The following is a 19605-nucleotide window of genomic DNA, read 5'->3' as shown; positions in this document are numbered from 1 at the left end:
CTGGACAGACTGATAAGGAATTAATGCCATCAGTTGCTATTGAACACAACAGTGGTGATAGAGCTTTTGGCTCAGAAGTGATGAATGATCTTCTGGCTCACAGGTTCCAACACCACTGCTCAGCAGGTGCTGGGAACGTGTGTTGGTGGAGCACCATGCTCTGGATGCCCACAAACTTCTGCAAAAGCTTTTGCTGCTTGTGGTAGTTGCCAGCACAGTACTGGGCAAGGTGGATCTTTACTCACTGTAAGCATTTTTTATGTTGTGTCACTTGGTGCTTTCACTGCACTTCAGTCCTTACTGGGTATAATGAGTATGATACCACTTGGAAAATTCAGTCTGAGCACCTCTGGTAATTATCTTTCCTCCCCACCTAAGATGTGTTTGTTTTGACTGCCTGTGAAGAGGAAACTGGTTAACTGGGGTTGGCTTATGAGGAAAAAATTATTTTGACCAGTGAATATTTTCAGTTCTGAAATATTACCATTTCAAAGTTGAGTCCTGCATCACTTTGTTATGGGAGAAAGATTAGCGAAGGATTACTTATTTATATGAAAGTCTATTTTTGATGTTTATGTATTTGAGCTGATTTTACTTCTACTTCAGTTATGAAAAATAGAGCTTTTATGTAGAGCTGTAATCAGAAGTATTTCCAGATACTTTAATGCATGGATTCTTACTGATAAATGCATTGCAGACAGTTCCTTTGTATTCCAAAATGTTCCTCACTTGACTTCTGCCATTCTGTATAAATCCAGAATGTGCTTCCCAATTGTAATCTCTTTTGTCCAGGTATTTTTTATATTATGATGATACATGCTCATTACTCATATAGCAATAAGAGTTCAATAAACGCAATTTCTTTTTGTCTTGTTTTGTCTTGCAGGCACCAAGTATAGATGAAAAAGTAGATCTTCACTTTATTGCATTAGTTAATGTAGGTGGTCATCTCTATGAATTGGGTAAGAACACTTTTTATCCACTCTCTCCATTTTTTAGAAACAAATTCAAGTAATGATGCTGTTAACTGTCAAAGTTTCAGAGAGATTTCTTGATGTTATGTTGGGCTTAGGTTCTTTTCAGCTGCATCTTAGGGTCTGGGGATTTCTTTCAAACAACTGCAGCCTTCTTCTTAGTTTTTTGGGATTTTTTTGGAGGAGAGGGAGTTTGTTTGTTTGTTTATTAGGATTTTTTGTTTGTTTTTTGGGTCTTAGTGTTTTCCTTCCCTTAACTCCATCCTATTAAGATAAAATGGTACAGAATACTAGACTGCATCCAAACTTCTATGGGCATTTATAAGGACAGGAAGCAGGAAAAATGGATAAACACTCAAAATTTCACAGGACATTTGTTATGTTTATGTTCCCAAGCTGCTTGTGGAAGTATTAAATTAACTGTGTGCCACTTCAGAAATGTTAGCTATATTATTAAGCAGCTGTGCTTAATAAGCACAGTATAAGTGATAATGTTTTAACTCAAATTATGTAGTCAGGTTACTAAGAGATGTTAACACTCTGCAACTTATTTGTAATAGTCTGGTATTTTTTCCTCTACTTTTTGTGGTCAGTAGACAGTTAACTGTGCAACAGTAGTCCTTATTTTTTGAAATACAGCTATTTTTTCCTGTTCAGATTGTGTAGCACTTAGTTTTGCTCAGATATTCTCTAATGACTCCAATCTTAAATATGTTGCTGGGCAACTAGGTTTTCCAGCAGGCTCTTCAGAAATCCAGCAAGCAGATCAGCATGTAAAAACTGCAAGTCACTGATCTTTCCTAACATAATTTTTGCAGTATTTTGTGGTGATAAGACTTTCATCTTTTGAAAATCAGCATGTAATTAAGCAATGCCCTTAACAGGTGATAAGTAATCACAGCATGGGGCATAAGCAGTATATAAGAAGTGCTTATGTTAATATTAAGTTGATCTAAGGGGTATTACCAGGGATAAGTCATAACCAATAGGCACACATTTTTGTATTTTATGATGCTGTCTATCTGTCAGTGGACTAGATCAAAAAGGTAAGTACTGTAGGATGCAATAAATATTTTATGACTCTAGATTCAAGGCATAAGGGACGACTTTCACTTTTTTTGGTTGTGTGCTGTGATAAATTTTCATTGTCCATTAATTTATGCTGCTTGAAAAGCAGACTACATACTGTGATGAGCATGTTTACCCAATTTCTGTAGGTATGATGTGAGAGAAGGCCCATTTGAATTTTTCCTAAAAATAACAAATTAGAAGGAGAAGAGGCATTTAGCTCTACTGTACAGTGGAATGTCAATAGTACTATGTCTTTTGTTCTTAAAATAACTTCTCTCTGTAGCAGTGGAAGGAAGCAAAAAACCCCCACCTTAAAAGTAGTAAAATGGATGGTTTTTCAGTTGATTCACTGGCTTCAGACAGTGTGGGCAGCATGTGGGCTTTGGCATGCAGAAAATGCTAAGGAAGCACATGGATATTAAATATATGTGATGTTTCTGTCATTAAAAAACACATTATTTATAGACATGTGAAATTAAAATGTGGTTCTGCCAATATGGACACAAAAAAGCCCCAAAATTAAGGTAAACTTACCTTGCAACAGTGCAGGGAATTCAGTTCTGTTTCCCTGGCATTTTCTGAGGGTTTTGCCTTGTATCTGCAGCCATGGTAATTACAATAATGAACAACATCTTGTTCATATAAATCCAAATGTTTTTCAACATCAAATCTATTTTTAGTTATGGAAAATGTAGTTTGGAAGTGTTGTCAACTTTGGTGGCATCTTTGGGGAGGGAAAAGCCTTTTACAGGGAAGACAGAGCCAAAAGCGATTTTGTTTTATATTTTTAAAGAAATATTTCAGATAACCTCACATAAGTTTTCATACTGTTAACTCGTTGCAAGTAACCTGAAGCATATTTATATGAATGAAATTCTTTTTAAATGCTGAGAATGACAAGCATTATTCTATTGGAAATGCAAGGAAAAAAACATGTAAGAAAAATAACCATAGCAATCCTGTTTAAATGCTGTGAAAATACTAAATATTTAGAGCTGTTGGGTTTTGTTTGCTAATTTATTTTAAATGACAGAAACATTTTCAGTGATGCCAGACTCTTCAGAATGGTGGGTTTACTACTCTGGTCTGTTGTGGAGTCCCTGATCACAGCTGTCAAACACCACAGACCTACAGCTGTCTGTCTGTGTAAATCCATCAAGCGTAGCTGAAATTTTTCTATTCTGTTTGAAAAATTGAAGTACTATACCAGCACTAAACCAACAGCATCTTACAGCTTTGAAGTTTTCAAATTAAATACTGAAAAATATTTCATTGTTTTGATTGGATTATTTTTTAAAAGCAACAGATTGTATATAATGATACTGGTAGAAGCAGTCAGCAGTGGAGAGACCAGGGAACAGCTAGCTGCATGTGTGAACTTTATGAAAAATGCGATAGCATTTTGGAAAGCGAAGTACAAAAGATCTGTTTAAATAGTTTTAACTGAAAAAAATGAAGCTTTTATAATTTTATAAATGTGTTATTCAATCCCACTTTGTCTTTCAACAGATGGGCGCAAGCCATTTCCGATAAACCATGGGGAAACCAGCGATGACTCTTTTTTAGAGGTAGGGATACAGAACCTTCTTAAATGGTGCTATATGAAATTCTTGCTGTGTTTCTACAAAATTTATAAAATAGATACATGAAAATACCTATACAAGTCTAGCTATATTTATAGTTGGATGAGGAATAGAGCAACTGGGATGGTGAGGCCAAATTAGGTTTGAAAAGAGATATTTTGGAACACTTACGTTGTGGCTGTGGATGAGAGAGTATTGTAACATAAATATCATAAGGGTCAACTACAAGATCAGACTGACTTATCTTCTGTGCTTAGATTTTCATATACTCCTGCTCCTTTCAATTAGTACCTCTAACAAGAAGTTAGCAGACTGAAAACTTACAATTTTTCATTCTCTTTCCTTTGGTTTATAGTTTGATTGGTGTCACGCTAGACAGAAGCTGATTTCCCTTCTGACCCTTCCTAATGATCATTCTTCTCTACTATCACATCTTCTTTTGGGTGCTTCTTTGTGTCATGAGCTGAGAAACTAATTGGAAAGCGATACACTGAGTTAGGAGGATAAACTGGCATCCCCACAGAATGATGCCAAGTTGAAGTTGAGAGAAGTCAATGCATAGATCTGAGTTTTATGATATCCAGATTGGATTAGTATTACAAAAGGAAGAAACCAGAGAAACTAAAACAAAGAAAATAGAAAATTATTTTGTAGTCTAGAAGCATAGACTAATGTCTGTAAAATTTGCAAATAATTTGTGCTTGCTTGGACAGGGAAAGAAATTGGATAAAGCTTTCCTTATTCCGTATGTGTCTTTTTCCTGTTTTTGCTGATAACATGTGTTCTCCAGATTGCACCCTAAAGCTAGATGAAGGAATTACTTAAAATTTTTCAATTACCCCACCCAGCTTAGATTCATCTTGAAACAAAGGAAAAATTTCTGAAGGCAGCAGTACTTGTTAAGGCAAACTTCAGAGATGCATTTAGAAAGTCAGAAAAGCAACACATCTGCTGCACAAAGTAATATTCAGTCACAAAAATTATCATTGCTAAAGGTCCTTCATAAAACTTTTTCTTTTAGGCTGCCCATATGAGCACTGTAAGTAATCTTGAGTCACATCAGAAATACCATTTATGTAAGTTTGTCACACTATTTAGTAAACCTTTATGGAAAAAGCCATTTTGGGCCTAGTTTGGATAAAGCATATTTTCGTATTTCAGTTGTGTTTTGTTTGGTTTTTAATAACAAATAGGATTTATACTGTTTTTCATTTTGGTTTTCTTTGTACTTTTTTCCCCTAGGATGCAATAGAAGTTTGCAAGAAATTCATGGAACGTGACCCAGAAGAATTAAGATTCAATGCAATTGCACTGTCTGCAGCTTAAAAGCCTTTTCCTGTGAGACAACTCTATTGCAATGTATTGTAAGAATAAAACTGTTGCCATATGTTAATAGTACAAATTTTGATACTTCCCTAACATCTTGACTAATTGTAGCATACGTGGAATAAACTTTGCATTTGTCCTTGCTATATTTTGCTGCTTGTTCCTACAGCAACTTTGGGTATTTCTATACAGGCATGCATTTTGTGCAAGATTTTTATGTGGTGGGTTTTTTGCCTTCCACCCCCTTAAAAGTTTTGGGACTTACTGTCTGTGATATTTCCTTGTAATAATGATGAGCTGCTTTAGAGCAGGATTATCATTTGTATCATGCACAGATAACATTCTGAGTGGAGTATGGTGATATGGCTGAAAACTTGGAGTATGAGGCTATCTCCATCTTTTATTTATAATGGTGGAAGAATACTATAAGAACTTCTTCAGGTGACTCAAGTGAAAAAAAAATTTTTTCAGTGCATTATTTTTAAATAAATGTGTGGAAGAAAATAGGCAGAAAAAGGACTATTCTTACTGTTGGTGAGCACTAACATTTTAAAATTATCCTAATGTTTACATTTTTAATAAAACTTCACTTTGTTTCTCAAGTCTAATAATGTTAATAAATTGTCCAAAAACTTTAGTTAAACCAATATTTGCTATTTATATTATATGTGGAAAAATGACATGGGTTTTTCCCCCCAAAAAGGCACATTAGGAAATTCAAATGGTAGGACTGTGGAGGGCACACACAGTTGAATACAGCAATGTGAAGTACCTCACCTAACTGAAATAAATGATAGAAAAGTGATGATTGTTGTAATGAAGTTTGTTTAGCAACAACAAATAGACTGGAGGTTTTAAGGCAGCCATGATAGTCATATACTTTTCTCCCCTGTTGGAATATCTGTTGTAAGTTTGTCAGGTGGCATTACTGAATGCTATCAGATGCTTCCCCTGTGCCATCCCTCCCACTCCACCCACTGATCTTAAGGTACTGTTGACCAATTCTATACCTGAATCAGTAACATTGTGGTTGTTTTGAGTTTGATCTTCCTGTTTGGTTTTGGGTTTGGTTTTTTAGCTAAGCAATCTTAACACTTTAGGATTCTTGTGAAGATTGGTTTGGGTTAATGTGTGTGTTTTTGACATTCCAGAAAAGTATTCCTTATTCACTCCTTTGAAGTGGAATAATTTAGGTTTGCTTCCAATCAAACCCACTGCCAAAGGAAACTGAGCCCTCCATGTCCCAGAGGGTGCTTTCATTCTCTATCAATTGTCATTGCAGGAAAAATGAATGGGGTTATGCCAGAAGCACTCTGGCAGAGTTTTCCTTCTTTATAGAAAAGAAAGAGGCCTGGGAGTCTGTCTTATCACTTAAGAACATCTCTTGCACTCTAAAGAAAAAGTTGGCGTGTCTGTCTAAAACATGTCACCTGGAGAGGCCAGTAACAGCAACAGTCTGTTTTCTATAAGTGAGCTGTTTGGAAAAGCAAAGGAGAAGAATAACACTAATGAGCTTCTATTTTTGAAGCTTTTGCTTTTTCACCCCAATAAAATGCAGTATCATTAAGACTTGGTTTATGTTGCCATGCTCATTAGTAAAGTCCTGAAACTTGCTTTTAAATAAAAATCAGAGGCTTTAGTAACCGAACCAGCTGTGTTGTCTTCTTGCTAATATCAGCAAAATCAAATAAAGGTTGTCACCACTGAATTGGGATATTGCATTTTTTAAGCTAATGGTGACTTGGAGGATTGCCTTTTGAGTAAGCCATAGTTAATATAGATAAGGCCCTTTTAGAATAGGGGAGAGGGTGAGGATGGAGAGGAAGTGCAGTTCAAGGCTGTTAAACAAGATACATCCGTCTCTAGAGAAATGTCTCATCTCTTCAGTGTTCAAAAGTGGGTTTAAGTAATCAATGGTGTGTCTCTGTTTTTGTGCAGCTGTTTATTGCAAAATCCCTTCCGAAGTGGAGCTCCTTGTTGGGTAAAAGGACTGACTAGACAAATTCAGGACAAACATGATAAGGTTAGAATAGTAAATTTGGGGGGGATTTTCTGTGGTCATGCTGAAAAATACATCTTGAATCTTAAGTAAAATCCTATGAATAAGAATTCTTAGTATTTTGGCAGTATTGTAGTTTTGCTTAGCATCTACATAGTCTTCAAATCAGTTGTTCTGCAGGGTAAGGTTTCCCTCTTTTATTTGCAGTGTTAGTTTCTGGTTTATTAAAATGTAAGATGGTACATTTTGAGATGCCAAAGGAAGAGTGGTGCACTAGTTTTTATGCTGAACTGTATCTGCTCACTGCATGGTCTCTTGGTAGAAACTGTGAAAGACTGCTCTGCAGAAATTCATCTCACCCAACATGTACAGTGTAAGAGCCCTCCAGAGCTTGTGAGGCCATGCTTTGGCACAGGCTTTGGCACTGTCTTGAGGAGCACAGGAAGTAAAGGGATCTACAAGCTGCTGGAATATCTCCCTCACTGACATAACCTGTATAACATGGGTTAAAAAAGTGAAGTATGAACACTTGGCTGACTTGTAAAGTCAAGCAAGGTCCTGCTTAGAGGCTGATAAACCCTGCAGACCCCATGGTGCTTTTGGCTCTGTGATGCCCCAGTGTCTGCATCATCGCCTGAGCTGTACAATCTCTGCTTATTAGCTCAAGCTCCGTGGGAAAATAACACTGTATTTTCTAACTTGTGCAGCCCTGCCAGAGCCTCAACACCTTTGTGTGGAGGAGCGTGGCTTGACCATGGGCACGCAGTGCCAGGAGATCCCTCTTCAGCCTCTGCAGTCTGGACTGGCTGTACACGCCATTTTATGGAAATGGTGTGTGTAGGAGTGAGGAGGTGATGCATGCTCCACGCTTGCATTAATTTTAGCTGAGTGGAGCTGGTGTGCTATTAAGCTGTCAGGATTGTTCAAGCTTTTTAAGTATATTGGTGCAAGTTTTCCGATGTTATTTACAGACATTTTGTGAAGAAATCATAATTTAATAACCAGTACAATGCCCTTTCCTTTCAGCTGCATGATTCAGTTAAGGGAAGAAGAAGAAAGTTGTTTTCTGACATTGAAATGTACGTTTGAAAATAAAGAGACTTAACAGCCCACACTTACAAAATAAATACAGTCTTTCCTTAAAGAAAGAAGCCTGCCTTGGTAGAAAATATTATTGTGTCAAAAATTTGTAGAACTCTCCTTGAAAAGAATATGACGTAAGCTGTTGCTTGACTTATCCCTTGGAGCACACACATTGAAAGGGTTTATTTTTGTCTGGTAGAACAATATTACGTTTGCTACTTTTGACAGCAACAATTAGCAGTCATATCTGGTAATCTTTCTCTGATCTAGGACTGGTGACTTACATTGTTAGTGCAAAGGAATAATAAAACTATTTTGGTTGCTCAGACTCACATAGATAATTTATCTGTGACAGTTGATTTAAAATTCACTTTGAGGATGAGATGTACATGTTGGAACTTTTTTTACTTAGTGAGGAACTTTGACTTGAAAGTTGCTGTGATCCATGCAGTCTACTTCAACACTTAATCAAATTACATGATTACTCAAATTATTGAATTACTTGATCTAAAACATTAAACATTTCATTTGTAAGAAAAGTGACTTGATTTGTTATGAAGTGAAATAAAGCAACCAGAAATAAGTGAGAAATGTGATTTTTTTTTTTTTAACATGACCTCTTTTGAAGCCTGTTTTATAGAATTCTTAGTTACTTTCTCCTGCTTAGGGACAAGCACTGTACTCTTAGATGAAGTGAAAGTCCTTAAAAACTGGAGAAAGGCTGCTGTGGTTCGCCAGAAAAATGTTTGGTAACCTCAGGTAATGCAAACTGATGTCAGCCAGCAGCAGTAGCTGATACATGTTTTATTTAGACATTTTTAAGCTTTGTAATCATGGATGTTAAATAGTGAGATGAGAGGGTTGTTTTCTGACGTTCAGGCTTCCCACTCAAGAAAAATGCAGATTCTTCATTTGTATCTGGTCTTGTGGCTGATCTAGCTTGGAACAGGAAAAAAGGGTAAGAAAAAACCCCTTGAAATTACAGCTTTGGTTATCATATTATTCCTTGCTGGCTCCATAGCATAGATGTCTCAAATCATACCATGGTGAGGAGCTAACTACATAATTTCTATACATTTGTAACTTTAATAAAAGGCCAAATATCTCCTGTGGAACTTATTTCAGCCAGAGTCACTGCATTTTCCCTCCTGAGTCTAACACCAGCAACACTGATTTCCATATACTACAGAAACTGATGGTTCATAGCTTCTTGGCTTGTTGATCTAAAATTCTTATTCTCCATTCTAAGAAGGTTTTTGTAAAACAGAAGATGTGTTCCCAAGTCAGCATCTCAGGAGAAGTGTAGTACAATAGCTTTAAGTTATCTTTTCTCAGTAGTCCTTTAAAAATTACATACGTTCTGCCATGGGCTGTAAAAGCAAAAGATGCATGCAGCAACTCAGTTTTACTTAGAAGACATGGGAAGAAAAAAAACACTACAAAAAGTTCAAGTAGGAAAAGATCATAGAATTGTGAAGGCTGGAAAACACCTCTAAGATCATTGAGCGTAATGTTAAACTAACATTGCCATGTTCACCACTAAAACATGTCCCCAAGTACCATATGCACACATTTTGAACACTTCCAGGGATGGTGATTCCCGTATATCCCTGGGCAGCTTGTGCCAATGCCTGACCATGCTTGCATTGAAAAAATTTATCCTTATATCCAATCTAAACCTCTCCTGGTGCAACTTGAGGCCATTTCCTCTTGTCCTGTTGCTTGTTACCTGGGAGAAGAGATAGAGCTCCACCTCGCCACAGCCTCCTTTCAGGTAGGAGTAGAGAGCTTAAATACAATCTGAAAATGAAATCTAGTACTCTGAAAATCCCAAATAAACCAAAGCCAAAACACAACAACCTAATGCTGTGGATTAGTATTATAGAAAACGGCTCTTTTCCCTGATACTTAACTTTTCTGCTTAGCACTTGTCCACTTCTGTATTGGAAGAAAGGATTTCACTGTGTTCAGCCAGCAAACCATGTCCCTGCTGCCTCCCGTGCTCCGGTTTGCTGCAGCACGGCGTGATCCCAACCTGCCCCACGTTTGTGGTCACCGCAGCGGGCAGAGCTCAGCGCAGCTCCCACCCAGGTCCACGGTGAAGCCGTGCTGAGACCGGGCTTTAGCTCTGAGCCTGGGATAGCGTGTGCAATGGAGGAGTCGCAAAAAATCTGTTGCAGTGAGCCGGGCACAGGGACTAGAATGAGCCAGAGCAATGGGCACTAGGGTGGGTAGTGGGAGCTAAACCGGAGTTGAGGCTAGCGGGGCTGGGGAGGGAAGCACGGAAGCCGAGCCGTGCGCCTCCAGTTGAACCAGGGCACCTCCGCCTCGGTCACTTTGTAGGAAAAGCGCTCAAAACAGAGCGTGGGTCTCTAATGCCTCCCGTAGCTGAGGAAAAGGCTCCTAACTTCGTCCCCAGACGGGACAGCGCTGCAGAGCGTGGAGCCGCTTCCCCGGGAGAGCTGCCTGTGGCTGGCCGGGGAAGCCCCATCGGAGCGGAGGTGAGGGAGGCGGCCCGGGCTCCCGAGGCTCCCGCGGCCCTGCCGCAGGGAGGGAGGGCGCTGGGCAGTCCCGGCCGGGCGGGGCGGCAGGTGGCGGGGGCCGGGGCGACGGGGCCGGCCCTGAAAGGTGCGATTGTCCCCAGCTATTCCTGGTATGCGCCGGGGCGGGAGCCGCCGGGGGCGGCCTCCAGCGGCCGGGAGCGCGAGGGGCGCCGCGTCCCGGCGGGAGGGAGCCGCCAGGCCCGCGGGGGCGCGGCCCCTCCCGGCCGTGCGGCTGCCCCGGGGGTCCCGGCGCTGCCACACGGCCCGCGGCTCTTCGGATTCCTGCGGCCGCGGAGCGCCAGCGAGCGCCCGGGAGGGGGAGTTCCGCGGGGAGGAGGCGGAGGGGGAGGAGACGGCGCGGGCAGCGTTAAAAGGAGGCAGCTGAATGACAGCGGCCGCCGCCGCGCCCCCGCCCCGCCGAGCGCCGGCCGCCCCCCGCTCGCTGCTGCTGGCCATGGACGGGAGAGAGGACGCGGAGTACGACTTCCAGGCGGCGTTCGCCGAAGCCCGGCGGTGGCTGGAGGTGAGGCGTCTCTCGGTGCTGCTGGGTGCCAGCCCCTCGGTGGCCCGGTCCCTGCCCGGGCCGGGGTCCCACCGCAGCCCCGCACGGCGGAGCGCGCAGCGCTGCCCCGCCGGCCGGCAGCGGCTCCCGGGACGCGGCCCCACACCTGGGCTCTTTGTGGGCAGCTGCGGACTGCTATTTTTAGAAAGTATCGTGGCAACTTGTAGAAATCTGTCTGTGCAGTATCGCCACCGCCCCCTCCTCGCAAATCCAAATTAAAGGCTGGCTTGGTTGCCCTTCTGTCGTTAAGGCTTATAATTTCTTGCCATCTTGTAAATTACTTCTGTAGAGCTTGCTCCGAGACAATCTGAATTAAAGACACTCCTTCCTGTCTCGAAAGAGTTCAGGACAGAGAGTAACCTGAAATTAACACTCATTTTCTTCCCTCCTATTTTTAAACATGATTGTCTGACTACACACAGCGCTTGACGTAAATATCCCTGTTTCTGTGTGATTACCCCGAGTCACACCGGTGCGGTACGTGCTAGAGCTTGGGGAGAAAGGTACACCCAGGAACAACCTGAGTGTGCCCAGGGCAGCATGGGCTGAGCGAGAGAGGCTGATGGCTTGGAAGCTGAGAAATATTAGGAATACTGAACAGCCTCCCTCAGAGTTGTGGTGTGCTTTTAAAGAGGAGCTTTAGAGTGCTGGTTTAGATGTATTTTAGCATATTAAGCTTATTTCTTTGTGCTTAGTCACTGAAGGTGAAACTTAGTGTTGTTAGAACCACTAACGCAGTAACTTTGAAAGGAGGAAATATTCAAAAAAAAGGATGTTTGTAACTTTTTTTCCCCTCATCTTTAAAAGCTTGTCAAGACCTGAGTTCAGGTTTCTTTGTTTCCTCTGTAAAACAATGACATCTAGTGCTTAAAATCTATTGAGAATGTTGAAGTGAGCGCAGCAAAGGCAATGGTATCGTGAATGACCTCCACAAGTGTCAGTTTTGTATCCTCTGTGAATGTAGGTAATTACAACAGTCCTGGCTTCCCCGTGTGTCAATTTTGTAAGAGCTAGCTGTGAGTTTCAGTAATTAAAGCATTCCTCTCTCACGTATACCCTTCTTGCATTGCTTTCTTTAAATTGGCAAAGCTTACTTTAAAAAGCTTCATTAAGGTGATGTAATGTTGACTTTGAAAATCCTACTTTAAGGGATTGGGGATTTGTTTTAATTATTATTAGATTTCATATGATACTGGCTGGTTGTACCATTCCTACAAAAGGTTTTGTGTCTTTGCCTGCCAGTAGCATGTGGGAGCTCTAGCAAAGTAATGTGAGTATGTAGTGTGTGCTGTTTGTGTAGGGGGAAAAAACATGCTCAGCTTCCCCCTTGCCCAGTCTGATTTGTGTGGCTATCCTTTGATATGTGAAAGCTGTTCTTATTTTAAAGTAACTTTTAAACTTCCCCCTTGGAGAAACATTTTACTGTAAAGAGAGTAACTTGCAAACCTTAAGGTATTGATAAACAGGATGCTAGGAATTCCATAATGTTAAAGGAAGATGTAAATATTTATTTCCCTATGAAATGAGGTTTGTGTTTCAGAAGAATTGTTGTGTTTCTCTGCTCTTTACATCCAGATGGATTAAAAAGCCAAGACTAACCATTTCCGTTGTTGTATGGAAGAGTAATGATATTTTTAGGGTAATGAGGCATGTCCCAAGGTTTTGTGAGTCTTGCTCAAAACAAAGTGGTGTACACATGACAGTGAAACTTGGTGAGTCCTAATGATTAAACAATTAGTTTTGAAGAGGAGGCAGATTTTCAAATATTTATGAACTTGAACTTCTGATGTTTTGGTAAGTTTTTGTGTACCAGCTTCTCCCTAACATTAGAGGAGATGAAAGCATACAGACACTAGCTACTATGTATTTAAGGGAACAAGCCAAAATATCTTTGTAAACTGTTACTCTTTCCCTTTGCTAATGAAAGCTTTGTTAACATATTTCTGTATTTCAATGGAGAATTTTATGGACTCTGAGACTTAAAAAAAAAAAACCTTCAACCTTGAAGCTGAGGGCTTTTTAGTAACAGGAATGAGCAGCTGTATTTGTCAGATCCCAAGAGGAGTAAAAAATACCCCAAAACCATGAAAAAATGTTACCCTGTACTTTTTGAAGTTTTTGGTGAGAGAAAACGGTGTCCTGGTCAGGTTCCTTTTCTGCCTGTTCCCAGCTGAATTCTCCATGCTGTAGGGCAGCCACTGGCTCATGGGACCTCGAATATTTGTTCCTAGTTCTTATGCTACGAAAAATCCCCCAAAAAACCAAACCAACAAAAAAAGCCCCAAAACTAAATAAACCCCAAGCCCCCCCACCCCCTGCAACCTAAGCCTCCAAACAACCCTAACCAAAAAAGCACAAGAGCTTGATTAAGAATAATAACCACAAAAAATTGCATCTGATATCTGGTGTTACTTAAAGAAAGACTTTGTTCTTTAATTCAGGTTCATGTTGAGACATATTTTATGATAATGCAGACAAGGGATGTCTGAAGTCTTCATAGTGCAAAGACCTCTTAAAGTGTGGTCCCCAACTTCTTGTGTTTCATGTGTTGGGAGCTGGAGGGGATGTTGCCTGTAACAAGAGCTGGAGTCACTGTGGAGCTGCCTGTTGAGGATGTCTGCTTCTCTGGGGGAAGGAATGGTCATTTTCTGGGCAAAACTCAAGCTCTTCTCAGGTGTCCTTTCTACAGAAGTCAGCAATGTTTAGTGGTGTTGGCTTCTTGCATCTGAGACTTTTGGCACTTTCTGAGCTCTGCCTGGAGCAAGTGGTGCTGATCAAACTCACCCAGACTTCACTTGGCACCTCAGCTGAGCAGATGGTGCATGCTGAGAATAAAACATTGGAGTACCACGACTTGACAATAGTTTCTTAAAGGAGAAAAGACTGAGGAGAGACCTCATCACAGTCTCCAACTTCTCATGAGGGGAAACAGAGGGCAGGCACTGATTTCTCTCCAGTGACTAGTGATGGGACCCCAGAGAACAGCATGGAGTTGTGTCAGGAAGGTTTAGGCTGGATATCAGGAAAAGGTTTTTCACCCAAAGGTGGTGAAACTGGAACAGGCTCCCCAGGGAAGTAGTCACAGCACCAAGCTTGGCAGAGTTCAAGAAATGTTGAGACAATACTCTCAGGCACATAGTGTGACTCTTGAGGCTCTCCTGTCCAGGGTCAGGAGTTGGACTTAATCCTTGTGGGTCCCTTCCAGCTCAGGATTTTCTCTCATTCTATGAAAGGTAGAGCTTGTTTGCCAAAGCTAGAAATAGCTGGGTTAAATTGTTTTACTGCGTTCTGTTCCATATTATAACTTCAGCAAGCCAAAAGCTGTTCCTCCAAACCAAAGCATTCTTCCCCCAGCTATTAAATATCCCAGACTGCCGAGTCTGTTTTCCTGCCTCAAGATGTGGGAGGGCAGTCTGCCTCTCCCTTTCTGCAATCCACCACCAAGTTCACCCTTGTGAATGAAGGGGAGACACAGTGCCTCTCCCCAAACACATGCTTCACTGTTTAGGAGTGATGGCCCTTGAAGAGTTTGAGAGGAAAGAGGTGTATGCTGTTTTCTTGTAAAATGTCTCAGCTTCTGATTCTACTTCTCTGTTTTAAACAAATTCTAATATTCTGGTAAATGTCTATGGTTTGAAATTGCTTGCTAAAGCAACTTGAAACCTGACCCACAAAGTCTGTAAATCTTTAGTTAAAGTGCCTTGAGGCAAATAATGCTTGAATTTTTTTCCCCCTGAAGTAGTCAAATGTACAGATCCAGTCTGTGGAGGGTGGCCAGCAAGCGTGTGCCTGAATGAATTGTTGGAGTGAAGCTGCAAAGCTGTAGGAAAGCATGTGGAGCAACTTCAACAAATCCACTGAAGTGAAAAATGGGTGTTCAGCCAAGTAACTATTAATATTGCAAATTATTACAGCTCTTCTTGTGAGCTGAATTTCTTTCTCTGATAAGTCCTACAGAGTTGTAAGTCAGTTATTCTGAGAGGTACTAACTTCATCAGAGTGTCTTGAGAGAGTCAGAATCAGGACCCTGGAATCCTGGAATTGCTGCTCACACAGGGACACTGCAGCAGAAGTTTTTCCTGATGCTAACTCTACCCAGTGATGGAGAGAGCTGTTTTACCATGAAGATTTATATAGCAAGATAAGGTTTTTATCAATTTTAATAGACAGTGTTAGCTGAAGAAAACCCAGCTTATCTGGATGGCAACTAAAGCCACTCCTGTCTGTCATGACCATTAAATAGATAGTGAAATTGCTTAATTATTTATTTTGAATGCTGATGTGTATTGACAGCTGCATGCGTTATTGCATTACAGTGGATGTTGGAAATTATTTAGGGCCTTTTTTTCCCTTCTTTTTCCAGGAGAAAACAAATTTCTATATATGTGTGTGCATCCCCTGCCCCCACCCTCTCAAACCTACTCAGAAGATTGAAAAAGCAGATTTGCAAAGTAACTTCATAGAAAGAGTCTGCTTGAGGATAAAACTTGAGAATCAGGACAACTTATTGAAATCTTTTGGTTTGGGCCAACAGTACAGCAATCAAATTCAGGGAATGGTCTCTGACATGTGGTCACCAAATGTTTCTTTTTTTCAAAGCTGTTTGGAGTTTGCATTTCTCCTGTATATTTTTATGGCTTCTGCAAATGCAGCTAGAGGTCTAGCAGTGATGTTTTCCCTGTATTTGCATAGAGATCTTACCTCAGTGATTATTTTGTTTTCTTTCTCCCCCAAGCATGAATCTGATGCATAGAGTCTGGTATGGGAAGAATAACTGTGGAGATAGAAGACTAATTTCACTGTTCAAATCCTCTTCTTTTAGGTACTTTTATTTAAGTTGAACTAATCAGTATGAAAAAAAAAAAAAAAGAGTAGTGCTAGAATAAAAGATGTGTGAATGAGAAGGCAAAATCTATATATTCTGTTCCCTAAACCATGTTTAATACTGGGTAATTCTGTCAAGTCATAAAACCTGGGTGGGCTGGTTTCTGGAGAACTTCTTACAGCACAGCTGCCAAAGTCCTGGCTCACGTTTACATAAGGGGTGTATTTAACCCTGCTTTAGGTGGATGCATCAATATTTTATTACTGTGTGTATATTCTTGGCAATGAGTATTTCATGCAATAAATCTAAGTGTATCTAGTTGATGTATAAATATTAATTGATGTGTAAATGTACATGTTGTGAAGTAAATACTGTGGGAATTTTAATCCTGGAAATAATATTCCCTCCATTGCCTGCAGACTATGAGAGTGCTGTGGTAAAATGCCATATAATAGGACTAGCAACAATGTGTTAGAGAGAGAGGGTGACAGTAATGCCCTTTGATCTGGCTGAACACTTTTCTCTCTGTTTCTTTGTCCCCTTGCTTGCAGATCTCAGGAAAGGTGTCTGTAATATGTTTGAGAGAAAAATGGGACTAATTTTTGCTTGAGAGTAAAATCTATTTCCTGGTTTCTGCAAGGTGGGTTTATATATTTTCAAGGGTATATTTGGAAATTCTCAGGGATAATCAGAGGTCTGTCTTCACATAGTCCTGTGTGATGGGCATGCATAGCTTTGAGCTGAGTTCACAATGTAGTGTCCTTTAGGAAGATTCTCTTCGTAGTTTTGAGCGTTGTATTAAAATTTTGCATGAAAGCAGCATCTGCAGGCACTTTGAGAAAGAATTCACTTGTTGACTGTAGAAGTGGGTATGTCTTCTATACTGGGGAAATGCATTGCAGCTTAAGGGGAACTGCAGACAATTCTGACCAGGCTTTTGTTTTCTTCCAGTCTGTATTTTGTGGTTAGCAACTATAATTAGTTGTGGCATTACTTTTGTCATTTTTTCTCCTGTCCTTTAGTTTGTTTTTTTGAACTGTGTCCTTATCCTTTCTGCAGTTTTGTGGGGTCAAGCATTTTTTTCTGCCCATAGTTTAGGGAGAAGGTGAGATGATAATGATTTCCATATTTAGCATATTGCCCCCTCCTCCCCCACTACTCTTTTATCACCTTTTCTTTGTCAGGTCCTTTTCTTGGTCTAAATTTTTAAGTTTATAATGAGCACTTGTGCATATTATGTTAGATGGTGACCTTGCTGAGCTTTGGAAAACACTTGGGTTTTACTGTGTTGTAAGAACCAGATACATTCCAGCTGTTTCTTGTACCTACCACTCCTCCACTTTAAAGTTCCTTTATCCACTCCTGCAGGACATTTTTAAAAACAAAACAAACCCCGACCTTTTCTGCTTAACAAGACTAATATAGCTCTTAACTATCATTTTCTAAACAGGCTTTCCAGCTACAGCAGTTTAATGAAAAACAGCATGTGCTCTCAGACCCAGTGTACTAGAAATGCTTCTGCTGGTCTAAGGTGTGCTTGACACACCTCACTTATTATCCAAATTATATTGGGAGGAGTGTTTTGGTTTTGCTGTTTTTCACATTTCTGAATGCTGTCAATCCAAGTGAAAATCTAACTTTAAAGGAATGTAGTCAATAAGTTACTTTAAAATAGGTTCTGTTGCTCTTCATGCTGTGAGCTTCTGCAAGGTGTTGTGAATTTAGCGTTTATTATTAGTGCTAATTTTTTATTTTTCCAACGAAAAGAAAGAGGTATGGATCTGACTCACAGCATGCTAGCTTCCAATTGGATACTTAGCTGTAAAACTTTCATTTGTATTTTATTGAATAGAGAAACTGAATTTCAACAGTGTTTTCCATTTGTGGTACAAAACATCTGGGATTATCTTGGAAGGGCATGAAGATTATAAGACTCACTTTATATTTTTTTGCCAGTGTTGGCACACGTTGTGCAAATGTTGGCACATTTTTTTGGTACCAGCTCATGTGAAAGTTCTCAGTTTTGTTTCTGGATGTGATTCAGCTTTCAGTTGTTACTATTAGAAAAGAACACAATATACTAACTTTGGGAAATAGTTATTACTGTGTTGGCCAAAAAAGTCAAAATCCTTGTAATGTATCACAGATTTAAAGGAGTTAGTGTAGCTGAGATCAGTTTAGCTAGCACAAACAGTGAAATCTGTTGTTTGGGCCAAGCTGTCCTCCTCCAGCAGATCCCACGACAATGTGGTTTTGTGTTAGTGCCGAGATGTTATCCCAGCAGGGTGTCATTGAAACTCCCGTGCTTGGCCTGTGCTTCCCCTGCCTCCTTTTGCTGTGTCAGTGGTGTTCCTCTGATGCTCTGGTGAGCTGGCTCAGGGGAAAATCAGAGTGTTTTGTGGTATTTAGTATTTGCTTGGCTCCTGAAAGGCAAGGACACCAGTGCTCCAGCCAGGGAAGAGGTAGTGTTGATGGAGGTGGCCTTGTGGCAGCAGCTCGCTGCTGGGTTGCAGCTGACTAGTGGGATGAAGAGAAGCAGACACCTGAACTCAGACAAGCCATCTCTCTCCCTGGAGGTTTCTCAAGTCACCTGCTTCTGCCTATTGCCTGGCTCTCTTCCTTACATGATTTAGGAGCTGTTTGCTAGGTGCCCAGGGTCGAGGTATAAGCTAGACACCTGGATTAGGGAGGCTGGCTTCTAGCCATAAATAACTTCTTCAGGATGAATTTCATAAGGTTTGTAAATACAGTTGGAACTGTTTTAAATAGAAACTCTGCCAGGAGTTTCTGAGCCAAAGCATTTGATATGCTTATGCACTGACTGCTACTATGGAAGAAGCAGTCCTTGTGTCTGAGGCTGTGTTGGCTGGGAGATGGTCCTTCAGAGGTATTGGGATATCTTGCCCAGAAGTTCTGCAGTCATCATCATCTGCCCTTTGCAGGGGCAGTCTAATCCCAAAACCCATTTCCAGTGTTATTTGTAAATTCTTTCCTGGAATTGCTTTATGGACCCTGCTATTTGTTATTTGTTTATTACTTTTTCCTTCAGGAAGGAATTGAGAAGTCTAGCTTCTGGAGTTTGATCTGAGATTTGATCTAAGGTCAAATGACCATGTCAGCAGCTAATAAATCAAGATGTGGTAAAGGGCAGAAACAAGTGTGGGATGTTTTTTCTTCTTACTTTAAGGAAGTGGATGAAAAACTAGCCAGTACACCATGGGGCTCCAACATGCCTTTTGTGCAGCTGGTGTCAGAATTTGGGGATGCTGGAAGAGGTGGATGGGTGCACCGTGTCAAGTTTTTCTGCCAGTGGTAACCACATAGCCTGGGTCAGTCATGGCAGTACTGTGCCATTTGCTGATGCCTCCAAAAACAAGTATCCCATTTCTATTAGTTAGTATCTGTTTGGCATTGAAAGAAGCAGAATGTTAGGCTTGATGATCTTTAAAAATCTTTTCCAACCCTAATGATTCTGTGAAGCCAGATGTCAAAGTGGTTGTGGAGGAGGAAAAAATAAAGATCCAGTTTTGACACTACAGCATTGGAGGAGTTTTGTAGCATTTCCTGTTGCACTGCCTTGAAATGCTTCTTTGGAAACTATTTAAGATTAGGTGAAGCAGGGGACAAAGGCATTACTAC

General features: G+C 40.6%; 2 protein-coding genes across 13 annotated transcripts in view; both read left to right on the top strand.

Annotated features, from left to right (window-relative positions):
• The window catches only part of UCHL3 (ubiquitin C-terminal hydrolase L3), a 42890-nt gene extending 36228 nt beyond the window's left edge, over positions 1 to 6662 (top strand). Inside the window, exons 7-9 of the mRNA XM_071431066.1 lie at positions 887 to 962; positions 3555 to 3613; positions 4871 to 6662. Of these exons, the coding sequence (XP_071287167.1) occupies positions 887 to 962; positions 3555 to 3613; positions 4871 to 4954 (219 nt within the window). The 3' untranslated portion in view covers positions 4955 to 6662. The remainder of the gene's footprint in view (positions 1 to 886; positions 963 to 3554; positions 3614 to 4870) is intronic.
• Positions 6663 to 10943: 4281 nt separating this feature from the next.
• Positions 10944 to 19605, top strand: part of LMO7 (LIM domain 7) — a 132247-nt gene continuing 123585 nt past the window's right edge. For 4 of the 12 annotated variants that reach the window (XM_071431065.1, XM_071431055.1, XM_071431056.1 and 1 more), the window contains exon 1: positions 10947 to 11102. In XM_071431065.1, coding sequence (XP_071287166.1) covers positions 10965 to 11102 — 138 coding nt within the window. In that variant the 5' untranslated portion in view covers positions 10947 to 10964. Of the gene's footprint in view, positions 11103 to 19605 lie in introns of all 12 variants that reach the window. The other 8 variants (XM_071431053.1, XM_071431057.1, XM_071431059.1 and 5 more) reach the window with 3 other exon arrangements.

Source organism: Agelaius tricolor, unplaced genomic scaffold (assembly GCF_023055355.1).
Source record: "Agelaius tricolor isolate 1412-34295 unplaced genomic scaffold, bAgeTri1.0.p SCAF_7, whole genome shotgun sequence".
Taxonomy (NCBI): domain Eukaryota; kingdom Metazoa; phylum Chordata; class Aves; order Passeriformes; family Icteridae; genus Agelaius; species Agelaius tricolor.
This window is presented reverse-complemented; position numbering and strand designations above follow the sequence as displayed.